The following is a 22,490-nucleotide window of genomic DNA, read 5'->3' as shown; positions in this document are numbered from 1 at the left end:
GACTCGACAGCCTTGGTTTCTCAAATGATTGCCTCGCCTGGTTCACCAACTACTTCTCTGATAGAGTTCAGTGTGTCAAATCGGAGGGTCTGCTGTCCGGACCTCTGGCAGTCTCTATGGGGGTGCCACAGGGTTAAATTCTTGGACCGACTCTCTTCTCTGTATACATCAATGAGGTCGCTCTTGCTGCTGGTGAGTCTCTGATCCACCTCTACGCAGATAACACCATTCTGTATACTTCTGGCCCTTCTTTGGACACTGTGTTAACAACCCTCCAGGCAAGCTTCAATGCCATACAACTCTCCTTCCGTGGCCTCCAATTGCTCTTAAATACAAGTACAACTAAATGCATGCTCTTCAACTGATCGCTACCTGCACCTGCCCGCCTGTCCAACATCACTACTCTGGATGGCTCTGACTTAGAATACGTGGACAACTACAAATACTTAGGTGTCTGGTTAGACTGTAAACTCTCCTTCCAGACCCATATCAAACATCTCCAATCCAAAGTTAAATCTAGAATTGGCTTCCTATTTCGCAACAAAGCATCCTTCACTCATGCTGCCAAACATACCCTTGTAAAACTGACCATCCTACCAATCCTCGACTTTGGCAATGTCATTTACAAAATAGCCTCCAATACCCTACTCAATAAATTGGATGCAGTCTATCACAGTGCAATCCGTTTTGTCACCAAAGCCCCATATACTACCCACCATTGCAACCTGTACGCTCTCATTGGCTGGCCCTCGCTTCATACTCGTCGCCAAACCCACTGGCTCCATGTCATCTACAAAACCCTGCTAGGTAAAGTCCCCCCTTATCTCAGCTCGCTGGTCACCATAGCATCTCCCACCTGTAGCACACACTCCAGCAGGTATATCTCTGTAGTCACCCCAAAACCAATTCTTTCTTTGGCCGCCTCTCCTTCCAGTTCTCTGCTGCCAATGACTGGAACGAACTACAAAAATCTCTGAAACTGGAAACACTTATCTCCCTCACTAGCTTTAAGCACCAACTGTCAGTGCAGCTCACAGATTACTGCACCTGTACATAGCCCACCATGGCATTTTTTTGCCTTTACCTCCCTTATCTCACCTCATTTGTTTATACTGTATTATTGACTGTATGTTTGTTTTACTCCATGTGTAACTCTGTGTTGTTGTATGTGTCAAACTGCTTTGCTATATCTTGGCCAGGTCGCAATTGTAAATGAGAAATTGTTCTCAACTTGCCTACCTGGTTAAATGAAGGTGAAATGAAAAAAAAAATGGAAAAAAAAAAATCTGCCATCATGTGTTGCCAGGGGTCTAAAATCTGCCTTCAGGCCTTCAGAATCAATAGTGCGGGCACTTGTAGCTTAAAGTGAATGGAAATGAAAATTTAGTGTCAACCAATCAGCTTTAGAGTTGGCTATTGTACGCCTGCTGGCTGGCTCCAGTGTTACACAGGAGCCAGCTAACAGGCGTAGTGCGTGCACGTCTTTTGATTGGATTACCAATATTGAGAGGCAGGTCCTATGGGCAGGTCTATGCAGAACCTCAGAACTAGGAAACTGAATTTGATAAACAAATTAATTTGCATACTACTAAGCTGTTTTTTCAACCCACAATGGCGGAAGGAGAAGAAGATATCGATTTGGTCGAGGATATAATTATAACGCCATTCTCAAGACAAACTTTTCAAGAAAAGTTAGACATTGTAAGGAGAGGTCGCCCGACGCCGACGCTACAAAGCCTGTCACAGGCGGGAAAGGGGTTTGTTCTCCACTTTCAAAGTTCCAACTACGAGCGCTATCAATGGCTCACAGGCTCAGAAAAGCACTGCAAACTGTACTGCTGGGAATGCCTATTATTACAATTGAGCGAGAGAGGCGCCGGTTCAGTCAAATCTACGATGACACAGCGCGCATCTCAAATTCACCCAGCGCACGCAGAGGCCCAGCACAAGGAGACCCTCGCACATACTACCAACAACTTCACAGCAATATTCTGGACAACATTCTTTGCCAGATTCGAAACAGGTTTCAAGACCACAAAAAAATAATGTTTCTCTCCCTCCTGGACCCCCAGCACTTTCAGACCTACCGGAAAAAAATCCCGCAAATAGCCTTCTCCAGCTTAACAGAGAGTCACGGAACACTGTTCGACCTATCCAAGCTAAAAACAGAACTGACTGTAATGTATGCTATGACTTATTTTGAAGGGAAAAGTCCCTCTGATCTCCTTGATTTCCTTAAGCAGAAAAATCTGAATGAGGACATGGGGCAACTTTACACATTGGCATGTGTGACAGTGACCATCCCTGTGTCCACGGCTTCTGTTGAGCGGTCATTCTCGGCCTTAAAGCGAATCAAAACGTATTCCAGAAATGCTACTGGACAGACTCGGCTTTCAGCATTAGCCTCCATGTCGTTAGAAAAGGACTTATTGGTGGAACTAAAACGCACAGATAGACTGTACAACAGAGTCATTGAAGTCTTCTTGAGGAAAGAAAGGAGGATGGATTTTCTGTTCAAATAATCAGTCTTTGGTGAGTAGGCATACAATGCATTAGATTTTTTATTAAATGTGTATGTATGTTTCACATTTTATTTCGTTAATATTAAACGGCCTATATATTAACAAAATAAAATGGCAAATAGCCTTTCTTTTACTTATTTGTTTTCTTTTTGCTTTCTTTTATTTTCAGTGAATAGTTATGTGTCTTTATCATCACGGTGAAACTGAAACTGCAACGCCTGGTTATACTGCGTTTCTGTCTAAATGTATAGTGTCCAGAGCCATGGCATCATAATGATGGTAATAAGAGGTGGATTAATTTGGGTGGGACTGTGTAGGACCTCACTGAAGGCCCAGGCCCCAGAACCACGGCACGCCACTGGTATTAGTAGTAGATTGAGGTCTTCCTATTGGGAAGAAGGGAGGCCTCGTTGAAGGATATAGATATGGAGACTAGTGAAAGTAACAAAGTGAATGGTAATTGGCTTTGAGATAGCACTCTAATAATGGAATATTTTAGTAATTTGAAGAAGTAAATGTTTCAATACAAAGTCACATGACAAACAGATGTTAAAATGATGTTAAGATGTTGAAATGGCAGCAGTTTTATGGGCGCCCAACCAATTGTGTTATTATGTTTTTTTTCACGTTATTTTTAACTTATTTTGTACATAATGTTTCTGCAACCGTATCTTATGGCAAAAAAAATCTTCTGGATATCAGGACAGTGATCACTCACCACGGATTAGACAAAGATTTTTTCTTCAACAAGCAAGATGCACAGGACATTCTCCAAACACCCGACAGGGCCAACATCCCCGTTATTTGCAAGACGCAGGTACAGAGAAGGTACAGAGAACAAAGAGCCAGATGCTTGGTCAGGACCCGGTAAAGGTGAGTGGGAAAGCTGCCGTTACTGTCAATAGTACACGCCAATGTGCAATCATTGGACAATAAACTAGACGAGGTACAATCACGAATATCCTACCAACGGGACATCAAAAACTGTAATATCCTATGTTACACGGAATCGTGGAAGAATGACGACGTGGATATTCAGCTAGTGGGATATACGCTGCACCGGCAAGAGAGAACAGCACACTCCGTTAAGATGAGGGGGGGAGGGGGCAGTCTGTGCATATTTGTAAACAACAGCTGGTGCATGAAATCTAAGGAAGTCTCTAGATTTTGCTCGCCTGAAGTAGAGTATATTGTGATAAATTGCAGGCCACACTACTTGCCTAGAATGTTTTCAGCTATACTTCTCGTGGCTGTCTATTTATCACCACAGACAGATGCTGGCACTAAGACCGCACTCAGTTAGCTGTATAAGGAAATAAGCAATCAGGAAACCACTCACCCAGAGGCGGCACTGCTAGTGGTTGGAGACTTTAATGCAGGGAAACTTAAATCAGTTCTACCTCATTTCTATCAACATGTTAAATGTTTAACCAGAGGAAAAACAATTATAGATCACCTGTACTCCACACACAGAGATGCGTACAAAGCTCTCCCTCGCCCTCCATTTGGTAAAAATCCGACCACAACTCTATCCTCCTGATTCCTGCTTACAAGCAAAAATTAAAGCAGGAAGCACCAGTGCCTCGGTCTATCAAAAAGTGGTTAGATGAAGCAGATGCTAAACTACAGGGCTGTTTTCTATCACAGACTGGAACATGTTCCTGGATTCTTCCGATTGCGAGTACCCCACATCAGTCACTGGCTTTATCAATAAGTGCATAGAAGACGTCGTCCCCAGTGGCTGTACATACCCCAACCAGAAGCCATAGATTACAGGCAACATTCGCACTGAGCTAAAGGGTAGAGCTGCCGCTTTTAAGGTGCAGGACTCTAACCCGGAAGCTTACAAGAAATCCTGCTATGCCCTGCGACGAACCATCAAACAGGCAAAGCGTCAATGCAGGGCATAGATTGAATCATACTACACTGGCTCCGACGCTCGTCGTATGTGGCAGGGCTTGCAAACTATTACAGACTACAAAGGGAAGCAGAGCCGTGAGCTGCCCAGTGACATGATCCTACCAGACGAGCTAAATCACTTCTATGCTCACTTCGAGGCAAGCAACACTGAGGCATGCATGAGAGCATCAGTTGTTCCACAAGACTGTGTGATCACACTCTCCGTAGACAATGTGAGTAAGACCTTTTAAACAGGTCAACATACACAAGGCTGCGGGGCCAGACGGATCACCAGGACATGTGCTCCGGGCATTTTCAACATGTCCCTGATTGAGTCTGTAATACCAACACGTTTCAAGCAGACCACCATAGTCCCTGTGCCCAAGAACACAAAGGCAACCTGCCTGAAAGACTACAGAGCCGTAGCACTCACGTCCGTATCCATGAAGTGCTTTGAAAGGTTGGTAATGGCTCACATCAACACCATTATCCCAGAAACTCTAGACCCACTCCAATTTGCATAACACCCAAACAGATCCACAGATGATGCAATCTCTATTGCACTCCACACTGCTCTTTCCCACCTGGACAAAAATAACACTTATGTGAGAATGCTATTTATTGACTACAGCTCAGCATTCAACACCATAGTACCCTCAGAGCTCATTACTAAGCTAAGAATCCTGGGACTAAACACCTCCCTCTGCAACTAGATCCTGGACTACCTGACGGGCCGCCCCCCAGGTGGTGAGGGTAGGTAGCAACACATCTGCCACGCTGATCTTCAACACTGGAGCTCCCCAGGGGTGCGTGCTCAGTCCCCTCCTGTACTCCCTGTTCACCCATGACTGCATGGCCAGGCACGACTCCAACATCATCATTAAGTTTGCAGACGACACAGTGGTAGGCGACAATGACGAGACAGCCTATAGGGAGGGGGTCACAGACCTGGCCGGGTGGTGCCAGAATAACAACCTATCCCTCAACGTAACCAAGACTAAGGAGATGATTGTGGACTACAGGAAAAGGAGGACCGAGCATGCCCCTATTCTCATCGATGGGGCTGTGTGGAGCAGGTTGAGAGTTCCTTGATGTCCACATCAACAACAAACTAGAATGGTCTAAACACACCAAGACAGTCATGAAGAGGGCATGACAAAGCCTATTCCCCCTCAGGAAACTAAAATGATTTGGCATGGGTCCTGAGATCCTCAAAAAGTTCTACAGCTGCAACATCGAGAGCATCCTGAACTGGTTGCATCACTGCCTGGTACGGCAATTGCTCGGCCTTTGACCGCAAGGCACTACAGAGGATAGTGCGTACGGCCCTGTACATCACTGGGGCTAAGCTGCCTGCCATCCAGGGCCTCTACACCAGGCGGTGTCAGAGGAAGACCCTAAAAATGGTCAAATACCCCAGCTACTCCAGTCATACACTGTTCTCTCTACTACCGCATGGCAAGCGCTACCACTTGTCTCGGACCAAAAGGCTTCTCAACAGTTTTTACCCCCAAGCCATAAGACTCCTGAACAGGTAATCAAATGGCTACCCGGACTATTAGCATTGTGTGCCCCCCCACCCCTATTCTTATGCTGCTGCTACTCTCTGTTTATCATATATGCATAGTCACTTTAACTATACATTCATGTACATACTACCTCAATTGAGCCGACCACCCAGTGCTCCCGCACATTGGCTAACCGGGCTGTCTGCATTGTGTCCCACCACCCGCCAACCCCTGTTTTACGCTACTTCTACTCTCTGTTCATCATATATGCATAGTCACTTTAGCCATATCTACATGTACATACCACCGCAATCAGCCTGACTAACCGGTGTCTGTATGTAGCCTCACTACTTTTGTAGCCTCGCTACTGTATATAACCTGTCTTTTTACTGTTGTTTTATTTCTTTACCTACCTATTGTTCACTTAATATCTCTTTGCACTATTGGTTAGAGCCTGTAAGTAAGCATTTTACTGTAAGGTCCACCTACACCTGTTGTATTCGGCACACGTGACAAATAAACTTTGATTTGATTTATGAGGCCGCCATCTGGTGTAAGCTTCCTGTTGAACAATAGATAGCTACCAGTACATACGGAACTCAAAAATCAGGCTGTGGGAGTAAGGGACACAGTGGGGAAATTTGGGACAGAGGTATGAAAATTATATGTGTTTTTTTTAAACTATTTCTCAATTCTATAGTTTGGGTAGCACTAAAACAATAATCTGTTTCAATTATGTGGAACTGTGTCCAGAATGAAGTAGATCCATGTAAAAGTTTTTAGTCCCGAATATTGAGTTGATAAGCCAGCACCAACTTTATGAAGGTCCTAGCTGATTTGTTAAACAACATGTTTCATATTTTGAATACTTTATGTCCCAGGGACAGCTTGTACAGAACTGTATGTCAATGCAACAGGTCAAAATAAGAATGATTACAAGAGAGGGGCTCTGGGATTGTTTACTTTAGAAGGTGCCTATTCAGCTCGACAGGACACTATCATCTGATGTGTCAGAAGTATAATTTTGTATATTCATGGGTTTATCAAGGCTTCCCGCCGAAGATGCAGAAAACCTGATTAAGACAAATAATTTTTTAGGACTGATCAAGATGTTCATTTTCTTTCTTACAGACCTGATGGAATGTCTGCTCAGTTTTTTTAATATGTTTGCCAATGGTTATTTGTCTTTCCCTTTGAGGGGCTTCCTGAGGCAGGTGCAAACTGTGCAGTGTAAAGGTGCCTGGATCCAGCTGTTGAGGGAGCTCCCAAATGAAGTAAGGCCTGGCCATTTGGTTTGTTTTTACCACACAAACGCCAGCACCCACACACAACCCACCTTGATAAGAAATGTACTGAAACACCCAATGTAAACCTGATACAAAAAATGCTTGAAATATCTTTAAATAATGCCTGAGGTACATGGAAACAAACAGACTTAATGGGGTCTGACCACTGTTCTGACTTCCTGGAAAAGGCCTGATCACCCTCATTTGAAAGACTAGAAACATTGGGTGAGATTTAAATGGGCTATGTAAAAACTAGATAATTAGGAAGAAGTTTATAATTTATCAACAGTCCTATGTATGATTCAGAACAAGAGAAGGAGCAAGAGAGTGCGCTGCCCCTGAACGTTGTTCTTTTTTTGGGACCTATGACTCACGATGTGAGTCATGTGCCCAAAGGGGGAATTACTGGTCCCCTGGGGCCCTTTGGTAAATATGCAAATAGTTTTTCTTCACATTCCTGCCAGTAAAAGGAAAAAATATAAGTTGGTAATGTTTGACAGTTTGAAGTTTTCCCCACCTCTAGTTTATTATAAAAAAGTGTATTGCTGTTGTGTTGTTTGTTTTTTGTCTTTATTTTATTTATTTTTTAGGGGGTAGATCAGCTTTAATATTGCACATAGATTGTAGCTTCCATCAATGTAATTGTCTGCATCACTTCCAATCCCCCATATATTTTTTGGCAAATATATATACATATAAAGTTGAAGTTGGAAGTTTACATAAACTAGTTTTAATAACTCCAACCTAAGTGTTTCAACCACTCCACGCATTTCTTGTTAACAAACTATAGTTTTGGCAAGTCGGTTAGAACATCTACTTTGTGCATGACACAAGTCATTTTTCCAACAATTGTTTACAGACAGATTATTTCACTTAGAATTCACTGTATCACAGTTCCAGTGTGTCAGAAGTTTATATACACTAAGTTGACTGTGCCTTTAAACAGCTTGGAAAATTCCAGAAAATTATATCATGGCTTTAGAAGCTTCTGATAGGCTAATTGATATAATTTGAGTCAATTGGAGGTGTACTTATGGATGTACTTCAAGGTGTACCTTCAAACTTAGTGCCTCTTTGCGTGACATCATGGGAAAATCAAAAGAAAAAAAAAATGTAGACCTCCACAAGTCTGGTTCATACTTGGGAGCAATTTCCAAATGCCAAAAGCTACCACTTTCATCTGTACAAACAATAGTAAGCAAGTATAAACACTATGGGACCACACAGCCGTCATATCGCTCAGCAAGGAAGAAGCCACTGCTCCAAACCCGCCATAAAGCCAGACTACGGTTTGCAACTGCACATGGGGACAAAGATCGTACTTTTTGGAGTAAAAATAGAACTGTTTGGCCATAATGACCATCGTTATGTTTGGAGGAAAAAGGGGGAGGCTTGCAAGCCGAAGAACACCATCCCAACCTTGACGCACGGGGGTGGCAGCATCATGTTGTGGGGGTGCTTTGCTGCAGGAGGGACTGGTGCACTTCACAAAATAGATGGCATTATTAGGCAGGAAAATGATGTGGATATATTGAAGCAACATCTCAAGACATCAGTCAGGAAGTTAAAGCTTGGTCGCAAATGGGTCTTCCAAATGGACAATGACCCCAAGCATACTTCCAAAGTTGTGGCAAAATGGCTTAAGGACAACAAAGTCAAGGTATTGGAGTGCCATCACAAAGCCCTGACGTCAATCCCATCGAAAAGTTGTGGGCAGAACTGAAAAAGCATGTGCGAGCAAACCTGACTCAGTTACACCAGGTCTGTCAGGAGGAATGGGCCAACATTCAACCAACTTATGGTGGGAAGCTTATGGAAGGCTACCCTAAAAGTTTGACCCAAGTTAAACCATTTAAAGGCAATGCTACCAAATACTAATTGAGTGTATGTAAACTTCTGACCCACTGGGAATGTGATGAAAGAAATAAAAGCTGAAATAAATAATTATCTATACTATTATTCTGACATTTAACATTCTTAAAATAAAGTGCTGATCCTAACTGACCTAAGACAGGGAATTTTAACCAGGATTAAATGTTAGGAATTGTGAAAAACTGAGCTTCAATGTATTTGGATAAGGTGTATGTAAACTTCCGACTTCAACTGTACATACATACATACATACATACATACATGCATACATACATACATACATACAACCGTTCAAAAGTTTGGGGTCACTTAGAAATGTCCATGTTGAAAGAAAAGCAAAAAAAATGTAAATTTAAAATAACATACAATTTATCATAAATACAGTGTAGACATAGTTAATGTTGTAAATGACTATTGTAGCTGGAAACGGCAGATTTTTTATGGAATATCTACATAGGTGTACAGAGGCCCATTATCAGCAGTCATCACTCCTGTGTTCCAAATGCACGCTGTGTTAGCTAATCTAAGTTTATCATTTTAAAATCTAGGTACTTAAAACAGTATTATAATCTTCCACCATAATAATAGAGTATTGTATTGCTTGCAGTGTTGATCATGTATTATATGTATTTTCAAAGAAGCGTGGATCATCATTATTTGGTCCGTAAAGGTTCATTAATGAGCGATATCTGTTTATGGTCCAATAACATATTTAAAATGATCCATCTACTTTGTGGATATCTTTTGACAATTTGCACATTCAGATCAAAATTACTGTTAATATCATCACCCTTTTGAGTTTTATGCCCATGGGAGAAGTATATATTTCACCCCCCCCAGACCATTTTCCTCTCACCTTTTCATTCATTGTTGAATGAGTTTCCTGTAAACAATAAGGAATATAATATCTATCTTTGAACCAGGTAAATATTGTTCTTTTTTTCTTTCTTTTCTCTTTTTATGGGTTATTTCTTACATTGTTACCCCATGAAATATTAGGTTTTATTACATACAGTCGGGAGGAACTATTGGATATAAGAGGAACGTCAACTCACCAACATTACGATCAGGAATAAGACTTTCCCGAAGTGGATCCCCTGTTTGGTCCACCACCCAGGACAATGGATCAGATCCCAGCCGGCGACCCAAAACAACGGCGCCGCAGAAGGGCGAAACTGAAAGCTCGAACCACTGCTTTTAATCAGGGCAAGGTGTCCGGAAACATGACAGGATACAAACAGTGTAGCTATTCCCTCCGCAAGGCAATCAAACAAGCTAAGCGTCAGTATAGAGACAAAGTAGAATCGCAATTCACCGGCTCAGACACGAGAGGTATGTAGCAGGGTCTACAGTCAATCACGGACAACAAAAGGAAAACCAGCACCGTCGCGGTCCACAATGTCTTGCTCCCAGACAAACTAAACAACTTCTTTGCTCGCTTTGAGGACAACACAGTGCCACTGACACGGCCCGCTTCCAAAACCTGCAGGCTCTCCTTCACTGCAGCCAACGTGAGTAAAACATTTAAACATGTTAACCCTCGCAAGGCTGCCGGCCCAGACGGCATCCCTAGCCGCGTCCTCAGAGCGCAGACCAGCTGCCTGGTGTGTTTACGGACATATTCAATCAATCCTTATCCCAGTCTGCTGTTCCCACATACTTCAAGAGGGCCACCATTGTTCCTGTTCCCAAGAAAGCGAAGGTAACTGAGCTAAATGACTATCAATGTATAAATGTAGCACTCACTTCCGTCATCATGAAGTGCTTTGAGAGACTAGTCAAGGACCATATCACCTCCATCCGACCTGACACCCTAGACCCACTTCAATTTGCTTACCGCCCCAATAGGTCCACAGATGACGCAATCGCAATCACACTGCCCTAACCCATCTGGACAAGAGGAATACCTATGTAAGAATGCTGTTCATCGACTACAGCTCAGCATTTAACACCATAGTACCCTCCAAACTCATCATTAAGCTCGAGACCCTGGGTCTCGACCCCGCCCTGTGCAACTGGGTACTGGACTTACTGACGGGCCACCCCCAGGTGGTGAGGGTAGGTAACAAAATCTCCACCACGCTGATCCTCAACACTGGGGCGTTCTCAGCCCTCTTCTGTACTCCCTGTTCACCCATGACTGCATGGCCATGCATACCTCCAACTCAATCATCAAGTTTGCAGACGACACTACAGTGGTAGGCTTGATTACCAACAATGATGAGACGGCCTACATTGAGGAAGTGAGGGCCCTCGGAGTGTGGTGTCAGGAAAATAACCTCACACTCAATGTCAACTAAACAAAGAAGATGATTGTGGACTTCAGGAAACAGCAGAGGGAGCAGCCCCCTATCCACATCGACGGGACAGTAGTGGAGAAGGTGGACCGTTTTAAGTTCCTCGGCATACACATCACGGACAAACTGAAATGGTCTACCCACACAGACAGCGTAGTGAAGAAGGCGCAGCAGCGCCTCTTAAACCTCAGGAGGCTGAATAAACAGATGCACAATCGAGAGCATCCTGTCAGGCTGTATCACCACCTGGTACGGCCACAACCGTGTGGCTCTCCAGAGGGTAGTGAGGTCTGCACAACGCATCACAGGGGGCAAACTACCTGCACTCCAAGACACCTACACCACCCAATGTCACAGGAAGGCTAAAAAGATAATCAAGGACAACAACCACGCGAGTCACTGCCTGTTCACCCCGCTATCATCCAGAAGGCAAGGTCGGTACAGGTGCATCAAAGCGGGGACAGAGAGACTGAAAAACAGCTTCTATCTCAAGGCCATCAGACTGTTAAACATTGAGTGGCTGCTGCCAACATACTGACTCATCTCTAGCCACTTTAATAATGAAAAAATGAATGTAATAAATGTATCACGAGCCACTTCAAACAATGCCACTTTATATAATGTTTACATACCCTACATTACTCATCTCATATGTATATACTGTACTCTATACCATCTACTGCATCTTGATATCTTGATGTAATAAATGTATCACTAGCCACTTTAAACAATGCCACTTTATATAATATTTACATATCCTACATTACACATCTCATATGTATATACTGTACTCTATACCATCTACTGCATCTTGTCTATGCCGTTCAGCCATCGCTCATTAATATATTTTTATGTACATATTCTTATTCATTCCTTTACACTTGTGTGTATAAGGTAGTTGTTGTGAAATTGTTTGATTAATTGTTAGATATTACTGCATGGTCGGAACTAGAAGCATAAGCATTTCGCTACACTCTCATTAACATCTGCTAACCATGTTTATGTGACAAATAAAATAGGATTTGATTTGATGATTTATCTGCTAAGCTATTACCATTATAACTGGCTATACTTATCATACTATTTACCATAATGAGATACAAGTTTCAAATCTTTTCATCATAATATATGTTTGTACATTTACCATTTAAAAAGTACCATAGTGATTGAGTGTCCATATAGCTGTACCATGATATTTGCATTGCTACTAAGTAATCCTCCAATTGTTCTCCACTACTCCATCCACCAAAGCCCCTCTCAATTTGGGTTGTCATTCCAGTGACCGGCAGACCACCCCCATATCCCTAGGCCCCCCGAAAGGCCAAGACTCATCCTTCGAAAAGAGCACACAGTGCCACCCACAAAACAGAAGTAGATAAACCGCTAAAAGTTTTTCCAATGCTCTCACCTCAATTTGCTTTATAATATATTGCTATAAAAAAAAATATATATATATATATATATTCAAATATCTTGCGTATCTTAATTTCCATCATGAACAATTAATATGCGTAATAATTTTGGCAGTTTGTGCAGTGGATTGTTACCTATAACCAGGACTGCCATTGCGCTGAATTACATTTTTGTCAAGCAATTATTATTTTAACAAACCATTATTGTTATTCTTCCTTTATTGTCCCTAACATCCATACTCCCTTGCAACAGATGTGGGATGCCCACACACACACACACACACACACACACACACACACACACACACACACACACACACACACACACACACACACACACACACAATCCCTTTATCCAACACTCAACCATGAGCTCAGATGCTCAGCGGTTGTTACTTTCCACGGCCCAATGCATATACAGTTGTGTCATGCACAAAGTAGATGTCCGATCCGACTTCCCAAAACTATAGTTTAACAAGAAATGTGTGGAGTGGTTGAAAAATGAGTTTTAATGACTCCAACCTAAGTGTATGTAAACTTCCGATTTCAACTGTATATCCCTCATCTGCACACAATTGAAAGCGCTCTCTCTCTCTCAACCCCTGCTCACAGATATACATTGATTCTGGGATGTGCAACCATTTCCTTTCTCACTCACTTAACACCAGAATTTTCCAAACACCAAATACACACACCACACCTTCCATTACAATACATCCACACATACCCACATACTGTGCCTTCTATGTCTTCTGTTTGCTGTGTTTTTATCTCCACCATATTGAATTAGTACTTTTGTGTTCCAATTAGTTATATTTGAAGATACTTTTGCAAGTTATCCTTTCTTCTAATGCTATCTTGTCCATTTGTAAAATACTATAACAGGACAATTGAATACTAATTATTCTACAACATTCCCTATCTTGAAAGGTACAGTGTAGTTGTACTTTATTTATTTAAAAATTATTTTATTGCTTTTCTATCATTTTTTTGTATTATTACAAACCCTACCATGGCTAGTATTGGATGTTCCATTATTTGACTCCTCTATGAGAACTTGTAATTTTTAGAATAGCCATGGAGCAGTCTTTGTGTCTCGAAACATTTGGCTGTCAATATACAATTAATCAACTACAAGAGCTACACGCCTCCCTTTTAATCTATTCTCCTTGAAGATCGGATACAGAACTTTGTGCCGTTCTGCAATCTCCCTCGGGAACTGATCATTCATGCCTATTTTCGTGCCAGCGAGTATTTTACTCAGGCTTTTAACCATTACTTTATCTTTGACAAATCCAAATTCACAAGGCGTGAGCACTCGGTCCAGACAAAAAGTCAAAAAAGTTATATTACAGTTCGTAGAAACATGTCAAACGATGTATAGAATCAATCTTTAGGATGTTTTATCATACATCTTCAATAATATTCCAACCGGACAATTCCTTTGTCTTTAGAAATTAAAGGGAACGGAGCTCGCTCTCACAGCCGCACACATGACTTAGCTCAGGGCATTCTGCCAGACCCCTGAGTCAAACAGCTCTTATTCGCTCCCCCTTCATAGTAGAAGCCTGAAACAAGGTTCTAAAGACTGTTGACATCTAATGGAAGTGTATATTGGATAGGCAATCACTTGGAAAAACTACAAACCAAAGATTTCCCACTTCCTGGTTGGATTTTTCTCAGGTTTTCACCTGCCATATCTCAAGATATTCTGTTATACTCACAGACATCATTCAAACAGTTTTATAAACTTCAGAGTGTTTTCTATCCACATCTACTAATAATATGCATATCTTAGCTTCTGGGACTGAGTAGCAGGCAGTTTACAAGCAGCTGAAATGTCATTCCCAGAATCCATAAATGAAATTGTGTAACGAAGCATATGTGTAACTGTATGAAGCAAATGTCTTACTTAAGCCATGGTTTTACAAGAAGGATTGTACAACCCAGAATGAAGTATTTGAAATTAAGTGTCTGGTTTTATGTGTTGTTTTCTCTTACTTTTAATAGAAGTATAGAACCTTTTGATAGAAGCTATAACCTAATGTCTACCTTAAAATGTAACGATAATTATCACAGATTGGGTGATAAGATGAGGGAATGTGATGAAAATGTTATGTTTGTGCTTTTCTATTAACCAATTTCTGTGTTCTATGTCGTTGCTTTTCTAATAAGCAATTTCTGTGTTCATGCAAATAACTGATTGAACGAATCCTCACTATCAGTATCTGCAATTTGGCAGTAAGCCCAGACCCTTGTTTTGAGAACGAAATATATCTGTTTTCAGGTCTCAGCTTAGAGAGAAGAAGCCTAATAAGGTATTGGTATGTCACATGCATGAACCAGTATTGGTCTGTCACATGAATGAAGCAAATGTTAATGATGAATAAGCTAAATCATGCAAATATTACTTTCTGTCTAAGCAGTATATAAGATAACTAATGGGACAGCCCCTGCAGAGCTCCTATTTGTCATGTATACTTTGTGCATTGAGTTGGTTGGAACCTCTTCAGTGCGCTGATAATAAAAACCTTTTTTTATTGACTTCGTAGAATTTCCACCACAACACTATTATTGCACACAGAGTGAGTCCATGCAACTTATTATGTGATTTAAGCAAATGTTTGCTGTAACTAAGGGGTGAAATACTTATTGACTCAAGACATTTCAGTTTTTCATTTTTAATTAATTTGTAAAAATGTCAAAAAATATTATTCCACTTTGACATTATAAGGTATCGTGTGTTAGGCTATTGACACAAAATCTGAATTTTAATATATTTTAAATTCAGGCTATAACACAACAAAAGGTGGAAAAAGTCAAGGGGTGTGAATACTTTCTGAAGGCACTGCAGGTATAGTTTAAAACCTTCTCAAACCTATCTTTTTAAACTTATCAGATTACTCCTGATGTCAAAGTTTAAACTAATGCTCAGGGGGGTTGATGCTGACGAGTATTTTTCTCCACTCATACAGGAGTAATAAAGGCGTAGTTCACAAATTTTGTAGATTTCTTATTTTTTAATAAAAACGTTTAGAACCTTTTTTTAAATGTCGATTTATCAGGTGGTGCTGCAGCACCTCAGTATCCCTACTTCCTAAGGCTATGGCTAGCAGTCACATGAGTGAGTGTTAGCTAGGTACCGACCGGAACATTAAGCTAGCCAAGACCAACAACACAATCAAACAGACTATACAGCTACAAGTATTGAATGGAGTAACAAACAGACTATTCTAAAGAAATTAATGTCTTACCTGTGATGAAATGTTTTCCACACACATAGCTACATGTAGCGCACTTGGACACCTTGTCCCCACATTTCCCACTCTCCCACAACAAAAAGCCTGAAGCCATAGGGCTCTTCTTGCAGGCTCCATTTCCCTACGTGGTAGCATTGTGAAATGTAGGTCAGGATTTTTGACCTGGTTACATGTAAATTGAACAACCCAGTAGCTTTCCAGCATGTTTTGTTTTCTCCCATGTGTGGGCGTGGTCGAGGGGAATTCCTTCTTATGAGGTGAATATCTACTCGGAGTATGTTAAAGGGTCTAGAACCCTTTCCCTTAGAAAGAACCCTCCTCTTCCAAAAGGGTTCTTCAGATGAAAAGGGTTCATGGTAGAACCCTATCCTTCCGCAAATAACCCTTTGGAACAGTTTTTTGTAAGTATAGTCTTTTTAAGCAATGCGGCCAGAGGAGGTGTGGTATATGGCCAATATACCACGGCTAAGGGCTGTTCTTAAGCACGACGCAACGCAGAATGCCTGGACACAGACCTTAGCCGTGGTATATTAGCCATATGCCACAAACCCTGAGGTGCCTTATTGCTATTATAAACTGTCTACCAACATAATTAGGTACAGTAAAAATAAAGGTTTTGTAACGGCTTTCTTCTGTTGAAGGAGGAGCGGACCAAAATGCAGCGTGGTACTTTTGAGACATATATATTGAAGAACGAAAAAACACGAACAATACAAAAACAACAAAAACAGAAACGTGAAAACCTAAACAGTCCTATCTGGTGAAGACACAGAGACAGGAACAATCACCCACGAAAACACTCAAAGAATATGGCTACCTAAATATGGTTCCCAATCAGAGACAACGATAATCACCTGACTCTGATTGAGAACCGCCTCAGGCAGCCATAGACTATGCTATACACCCCACACAACCCCAAGACGAAACACACCACAAATAAACCCATGTCACACCCTGGCCTGACCCAATAAATGAAGATAAACATAATAAATATAGACCAGGGCGTGACAGGTTTTGTCATACCCGTGGTATACGGTCTAATATACCACGGCTGTCAGCCAATCAGCATTCAGTGCTCGAACCACCCAATTTATAATAGTCATTATAGCAGGCCTACAGTCAGCACTCTGATTTAGATCCTCAAATGTCTCAGAAATAATGACTAAATCAAATTGTACACCACTACCAAAATGCAGACGTCTTCACTTCTTCACTCATAAGGAAATGGCCATAAATTGAATTGGAGTCCAGTGTCAGAAAAGTGAAAAAGACAATTAAGACAGCATGGCAGGAAGTCGTTCTATTGAGATTCGCTAACAGCATGATATAATGTGTTGTGGTCCAGACTCAGCTAAAAGCCAGACTAATGCATTTCACCCAATCAATCACTGTGTGACTGTATGATTCTATGAAGACTTCAGACTGCACTCATCAATTTGATTACTGCCTATGCATTCCAAATGGCACCCTATTCCCAAGTTAGTGCAATACTTTTAACCAGGGTCCTAACTTGGGAATAGGGTGCCATTTGGGACGAAACCAATGATGTGTCTAGACGCTAGATTGAAACGAAAATTCCATTCACACTCTTTGTTCATGTTCGTCATTTTGTCCTCTTTGTTCGAAACCATCTTAGTGACTCGACTGCAGGTACGTGAAAAAATCATGTTAATTTGGATTTCGAGGAAACTACGGAAACCCGCAGATGACTTCAGTGATGACTAACCGAAAGATGACTACAGTGCCGAGCACAACAGATACATCTTTATGAGCTGGTGCAATGTGGTCGATTTGGAAAAGAGACGCCATGAATGAAAAAGCACTTAGGGAGGCCCCTGTCATAAAAGTCCTGCTCCAGAGGTGAACTAGATGATGGAGGAAAGGCCAGGTCACACTGGAGATTTGTCCACTTACATAGGACCTTTAGTGGGCTAATGCAGTTTATCCACAATAGTGTGTCATGACATACTTATTTTAGGGGAGGTGTCAAGTCTACACAATCTTATTGAGGAGTCCAGATGACATATAAAAAATATATATATATTTGATGACAACGAGGGAGAGAAATAGATGCTTTAGTCGATGCTAATCGTTTCCTCGCTGATTGTAGTATGGAGTGAAGAACGCCCTGCCTGGACGGGGAAGCAATTCCTTTGATTACACCGCTGCCGTGGCTCAGCAGTCAGACTATGAGGGAAGAACTCTTTATTTGAAGTTTAGTAGAAGGGCACGCTTCGGGGGAGATGAGCGCCCTGACCATCCTAACCTCCTGAATTGTGGCTGAACTTGTCATTTGGAGCTGAGGAGGGCTTGAGAAATTCTCTCTGGAGAGATGGAAATGAGGAGCCTGGCTCTGGCTGGCTTTCCTCCATGACCCTGAACCGATCTAAGCCGATCCAGGTTACCACAGTCCAGGTTACCACAGGTTCCCACAGTCCAATACCCCTCTATTCACACTCTATCCAGTCAGCATGGTCTGTACTCCATTCACTTCCATTTTAATCAAAATTTCCTTTAGTCTCCCATTGGTTATTAGGCCTGTAAGTTCCCTTCAGTTGGTATAGCCTACAATATCACTTCATTTAATTACATTGTTTCGTTTACCTTAATTTGCTTCTTCTGTAAATGCAGTCAGGGCTGTATGGTTGTCGATGAGGATCATCAGTAACAGTTGATCATATATTTTTTTTAATGACATGCAGGCTAATTAAATCGTTATGGAGCGGAGTGCAGACCAAGCCATAACAGTTTGTGGCCGATGCTTAATGCAGGCAAGTGCAGGCAATAGACAAGGGTATACTGATTCATCCTGAAATGTGCCGTATTCAGTTCTTCAACACATGGTAATGTTGGAAGATTAGCATACATACAATTATAATAGGGAGAATAAACATGTGTAAAGGCTCTCCAAACGTCATGTTGTTTCCGAAGCCTAAATCATTTACAAGATCAGAGGATTTTTAAATCTACCAATTGGTGCTGAAACGGAGACAAATATGCATGTATTTATATTGCCCACTGGGCACACACTGGTTGAATCAACATTGTTTCCACGTCATTTCAATGAAATTACACTGAACCAACATGGAATAGATGTTGAATTGATGTCTGTGCCCAGTGGGGGCTTCTTTCATTGATCCCTAATATTCTGAACCTGACTATAGTGAGTCTGTCAACAAAATTGTAACTAAAAGGTACATGTACTGAAAACCCTATTGAATGAAAACGGCACAAGAAAATCTGTTCACCAGCAAGTGGGAGGGTTTTCAGTGGTTTAAATAAATATATTCTGAGCGCGCAAGGTAGCCACATCTGCAGCGCGCAAGGTAGACGAGCAGTGTAGTATTACAATCTCACACACACCTATACAAACTGAGCTAATAATTCTGTAAGTGCAGCATAACAGTTATCGCAAACAATTATCATAGGTTGGTTGAATGGAAATTTTGACTAGGAGGCTAGGAGGCAAATCCAACTGATTTGTTTGCGCTCAGTGTAGTAGAGGTGGTGGGGGCTGCCTAATGTCAGAGCTACCTTCCAGAACTCAGCCAGTGGGCAGGAGGGGCGAGGGGAGTGGAGATGAGAGGAGAGAGAAGGGGAGAGGAGAGGGCAGGGGAGGGGAGACTCTTGTGCTCAGACTGTGTTTGCATGCTGGCATCCTGATGTTCTATTCTCTCTCTGTGGGTGGCTTGTCCCAGACATCGCCGGTAACACTATGTGGCTAATAATAAGTCAGATCAGATGTTATGATCAAACTTGTCTCAAGGAGAGGCAGCATAAAGCATGTAGCCGGTGCATCTTTCTGTAAGCTACATTAAAAATGCTACATTCCTAGTGACAGGGTGAAAGACGACATATTTAGCAATTCCTGCACAGCACTTTGGAAACAATAATTATACTAGACAGGACACTTTTCTACTAGAGCATGTCAACAGAGCCATCAAACTGGCATATTGATGTAACCATGCCAACTATTCCTGTTTGGCCTGGAGATTTTCTGACTGTCTAAATTATGAAATTAAGAACTGAGATATGAAAAATGTTGAAGGAATTTTATAATCTCCCGGAGTGAGTTGGCAACACAACCCTGACCTTGTATCTATTTGAAACTAGTGATTAAAAAAAAAATCTCAAGTTCATGATTACCCATGAGCTATTTTGATAGGACATACATATATATGAGACGTAAGGGAATCACTCTTGTCTCTTGAGGACCAATACCTTGAAGCTTTGACCTTCCTAGAAGTATGCGCTGACTCACTCAATACCCAGGGGTAGGAATATGTGTATGTCTCCTCTATCTGTCTCCTGTCAGCGTATTCAACACAAGTCTAGGTGTGTGAAGTCGTATACCAGTGTATATGTGTACGTGACCTGGGATCTAAAAATAATTGAGATCCATCCTATGGCCTTAAAAGCCCAGCGCAGTCAAAAATGTGATTTTTCTGTGTTTTATATAAATTTCCACATTATGAGGTTGGAATAATACTGTGAAATTGTGAAAATGATGACAATGCCATTTAAGAGCTGTTTGAACAGACCGCCTGAAATGAGTTTGTTTTAGTGGGATGGAGTTTTGGCCTGCCTGTTGACATCACCAGGCAGAAAATGTAACATTTTAGATATGCATTAAACCTTCCGTAGTTTGCGTTGTTTTAATAGTATGTGCCCACAGGTAAGAATGATGGTGCCTGTAAGTGTATGTAGACACAGCCTATTTAAAACTAGTTGTTACTTAGTTTTGTTTAGAATTTGATTCCAATTATTCATTCTCTTTTTAGGCCTTTTCAATAAGTTATTTCATCTTGCTTGCTTGACAACATTTGGCATGTCCATGCTCAGCCATAATGCAATTTACAGTTGGCCTAGTCCCTATATCATAGCCAATGTTATGTATATATTCAATTACATAGAATAATGTGGGCTGCAAACAGGTTCAAGTTAATTTTAGCAAAGACAGGATAGGTCTATAATTTTTGTTATTTTGTTTCTGTAAGCAATATAACTAACTATAACGGACTAACCTTGGAATTGTAGTTGATTCCAAGGCAGTACAGAAAAGCAACCAAATATTTAGAAATGGATGACGTTCTGATTGGCCGGTGGGGGGCAAAACCTCGACACTCCCACAACTTGTTTATTCATCAAAAACCCAGCTCTTTGTTGCCAACCACAGCAACTGCTCCATTAATTGTGCATGTGAAAATAGCTAAAATATTTCTGACACACCCCCCCGAACCTAGCACTACCGCCCAGCCCTTAAATTGACCGCTAGGTTTGTTAAAGTAGAGCCCTAGGGGTGAAATGAATGGTGTTGCATGGTTACTGCCAAGCAACCGTTAGCCTCAGTCTTGAACTGTGTGGATTGAAAAGACTTCCGCCTTTGTGTGGGCTCACAAATCCCTAGATTGAGGTGGGCTGCAGTTCTAAACAACACTGAGTTTATTCTCAATGTATTGTTACAGAGACATTTTCTATCATACTCACCAACACAGGTATTCCCAAACTGGGGTATGGGCAATGCCATCGTGGGTACGCCAAATAAAAATGTTATTTATTTTTAACGGGGGGTTTTTTCTTCACATTTTCAAACAGTCCATTTATATTTTCCAGCGAGGCTATGCATTTGGGTGAGGTTTTTTCTCTCGCCTGAGTAGCCTCGTTTCACTGCCAAAAATAAATGTAAACCATCTAGTGTTCAGAGAAATAACAACACAATGTCAAATACAGGTAGCCTAGAGGAATAGTTAACATCCAATCACATTAATCATTACCCTCTAATGCAAATTCCCCTAACGGTTCGTATGTAGCCAAATGTTGGTGCTGCTCCTGTTGGTATCTGTACTGATGGCGCAAAAGCCATGACAGGGAGACATAGTGGAGTGGTAACGCGTGTGCAAGCAGTTGCTCCCGACGCCATTTAGGTATACTCCAGCATCCACCAAGAGGCTCTTGCTGCCAAGGGAATGCCTGATGGCTTGAAATACGTTTTGGACACTAGAGTGAAAATGGTTAACTTTGTTAAAGCAAGGCCCCTGAACATTTGTGTATTTTCTGCACTATGCAATGATATGGGCAGCGACCATGTAACACTTTTACAACATACAGAAGTGCACTGATTATCAAGGTGGCAAAGTATTGACACATTTTTTTTTAATTGAGAGGCGAGCTTAAAGTTTTCTTTACTGACCATAATTTTCACTTGTCTGATCGCTTGCATGATGATAAGTTTCTCACACAACTGGCCTATCTGGGTGATGTTTTTTCTTGCCTGAATGATCTAAATCTAGAATTACACGGACTCTCTGCAACTATATTCAATGTGCGGGACAGAATTGAGGCTATGATTAAGAAGTTGGAGATCTTTTCTGTCTGCATTAACAAGAACAACATACAGGTCTTTCATCATTGTATGATTGTTTTGTGTGCAAATG

General features: G+C 41.5%; 1 protein-coding gene across 1 annotated transcript in view; it reads right to left on the bottom strand.

Moving 5' to 3' along the window:
• LOC135524968 (carbohydrate sulfotransferase 8-like) overlaps positions 1 to 21,583 on the bottom strand; it is a 61,515-nt gene extending 39,932 nt beyond the window's left edge. The window contains exon 1 of the mRNA XM_064952782.1: positions 21,544 to 21,583. Coding sequence (XP_064808854.1) covers positions 21,544 to 21,583 — 40 coding nt within the window. The remainder of the gene's footprint in view (positions 1 to 21,543) is intronic.
• Between the last annotated feature and the right edge of the window lie 907 nt (positions 21,584 to 22,490).

This window comes from Oncorhynchus masou, chromosome 31 (assembly GCF_036934945.1).
Source record: "Oncorhynchus masou masou isolate Uvic2021 chromosome 31, UVic_Omas_1.1, whole genome shotgun sequence".
Classification (NCBI taxonomy): Eukaryota; Metazoa; Chordata; class Actinopteri; order Salmoniformes; family Salmonidae; genus Oncorhynchus; species Oncorhynchus masou.
The sequence above is the reverse complement of the archived record's forward strand: the minus strand, read 5'-3'. Positions and strand labels throughout refer to the sequence as shown.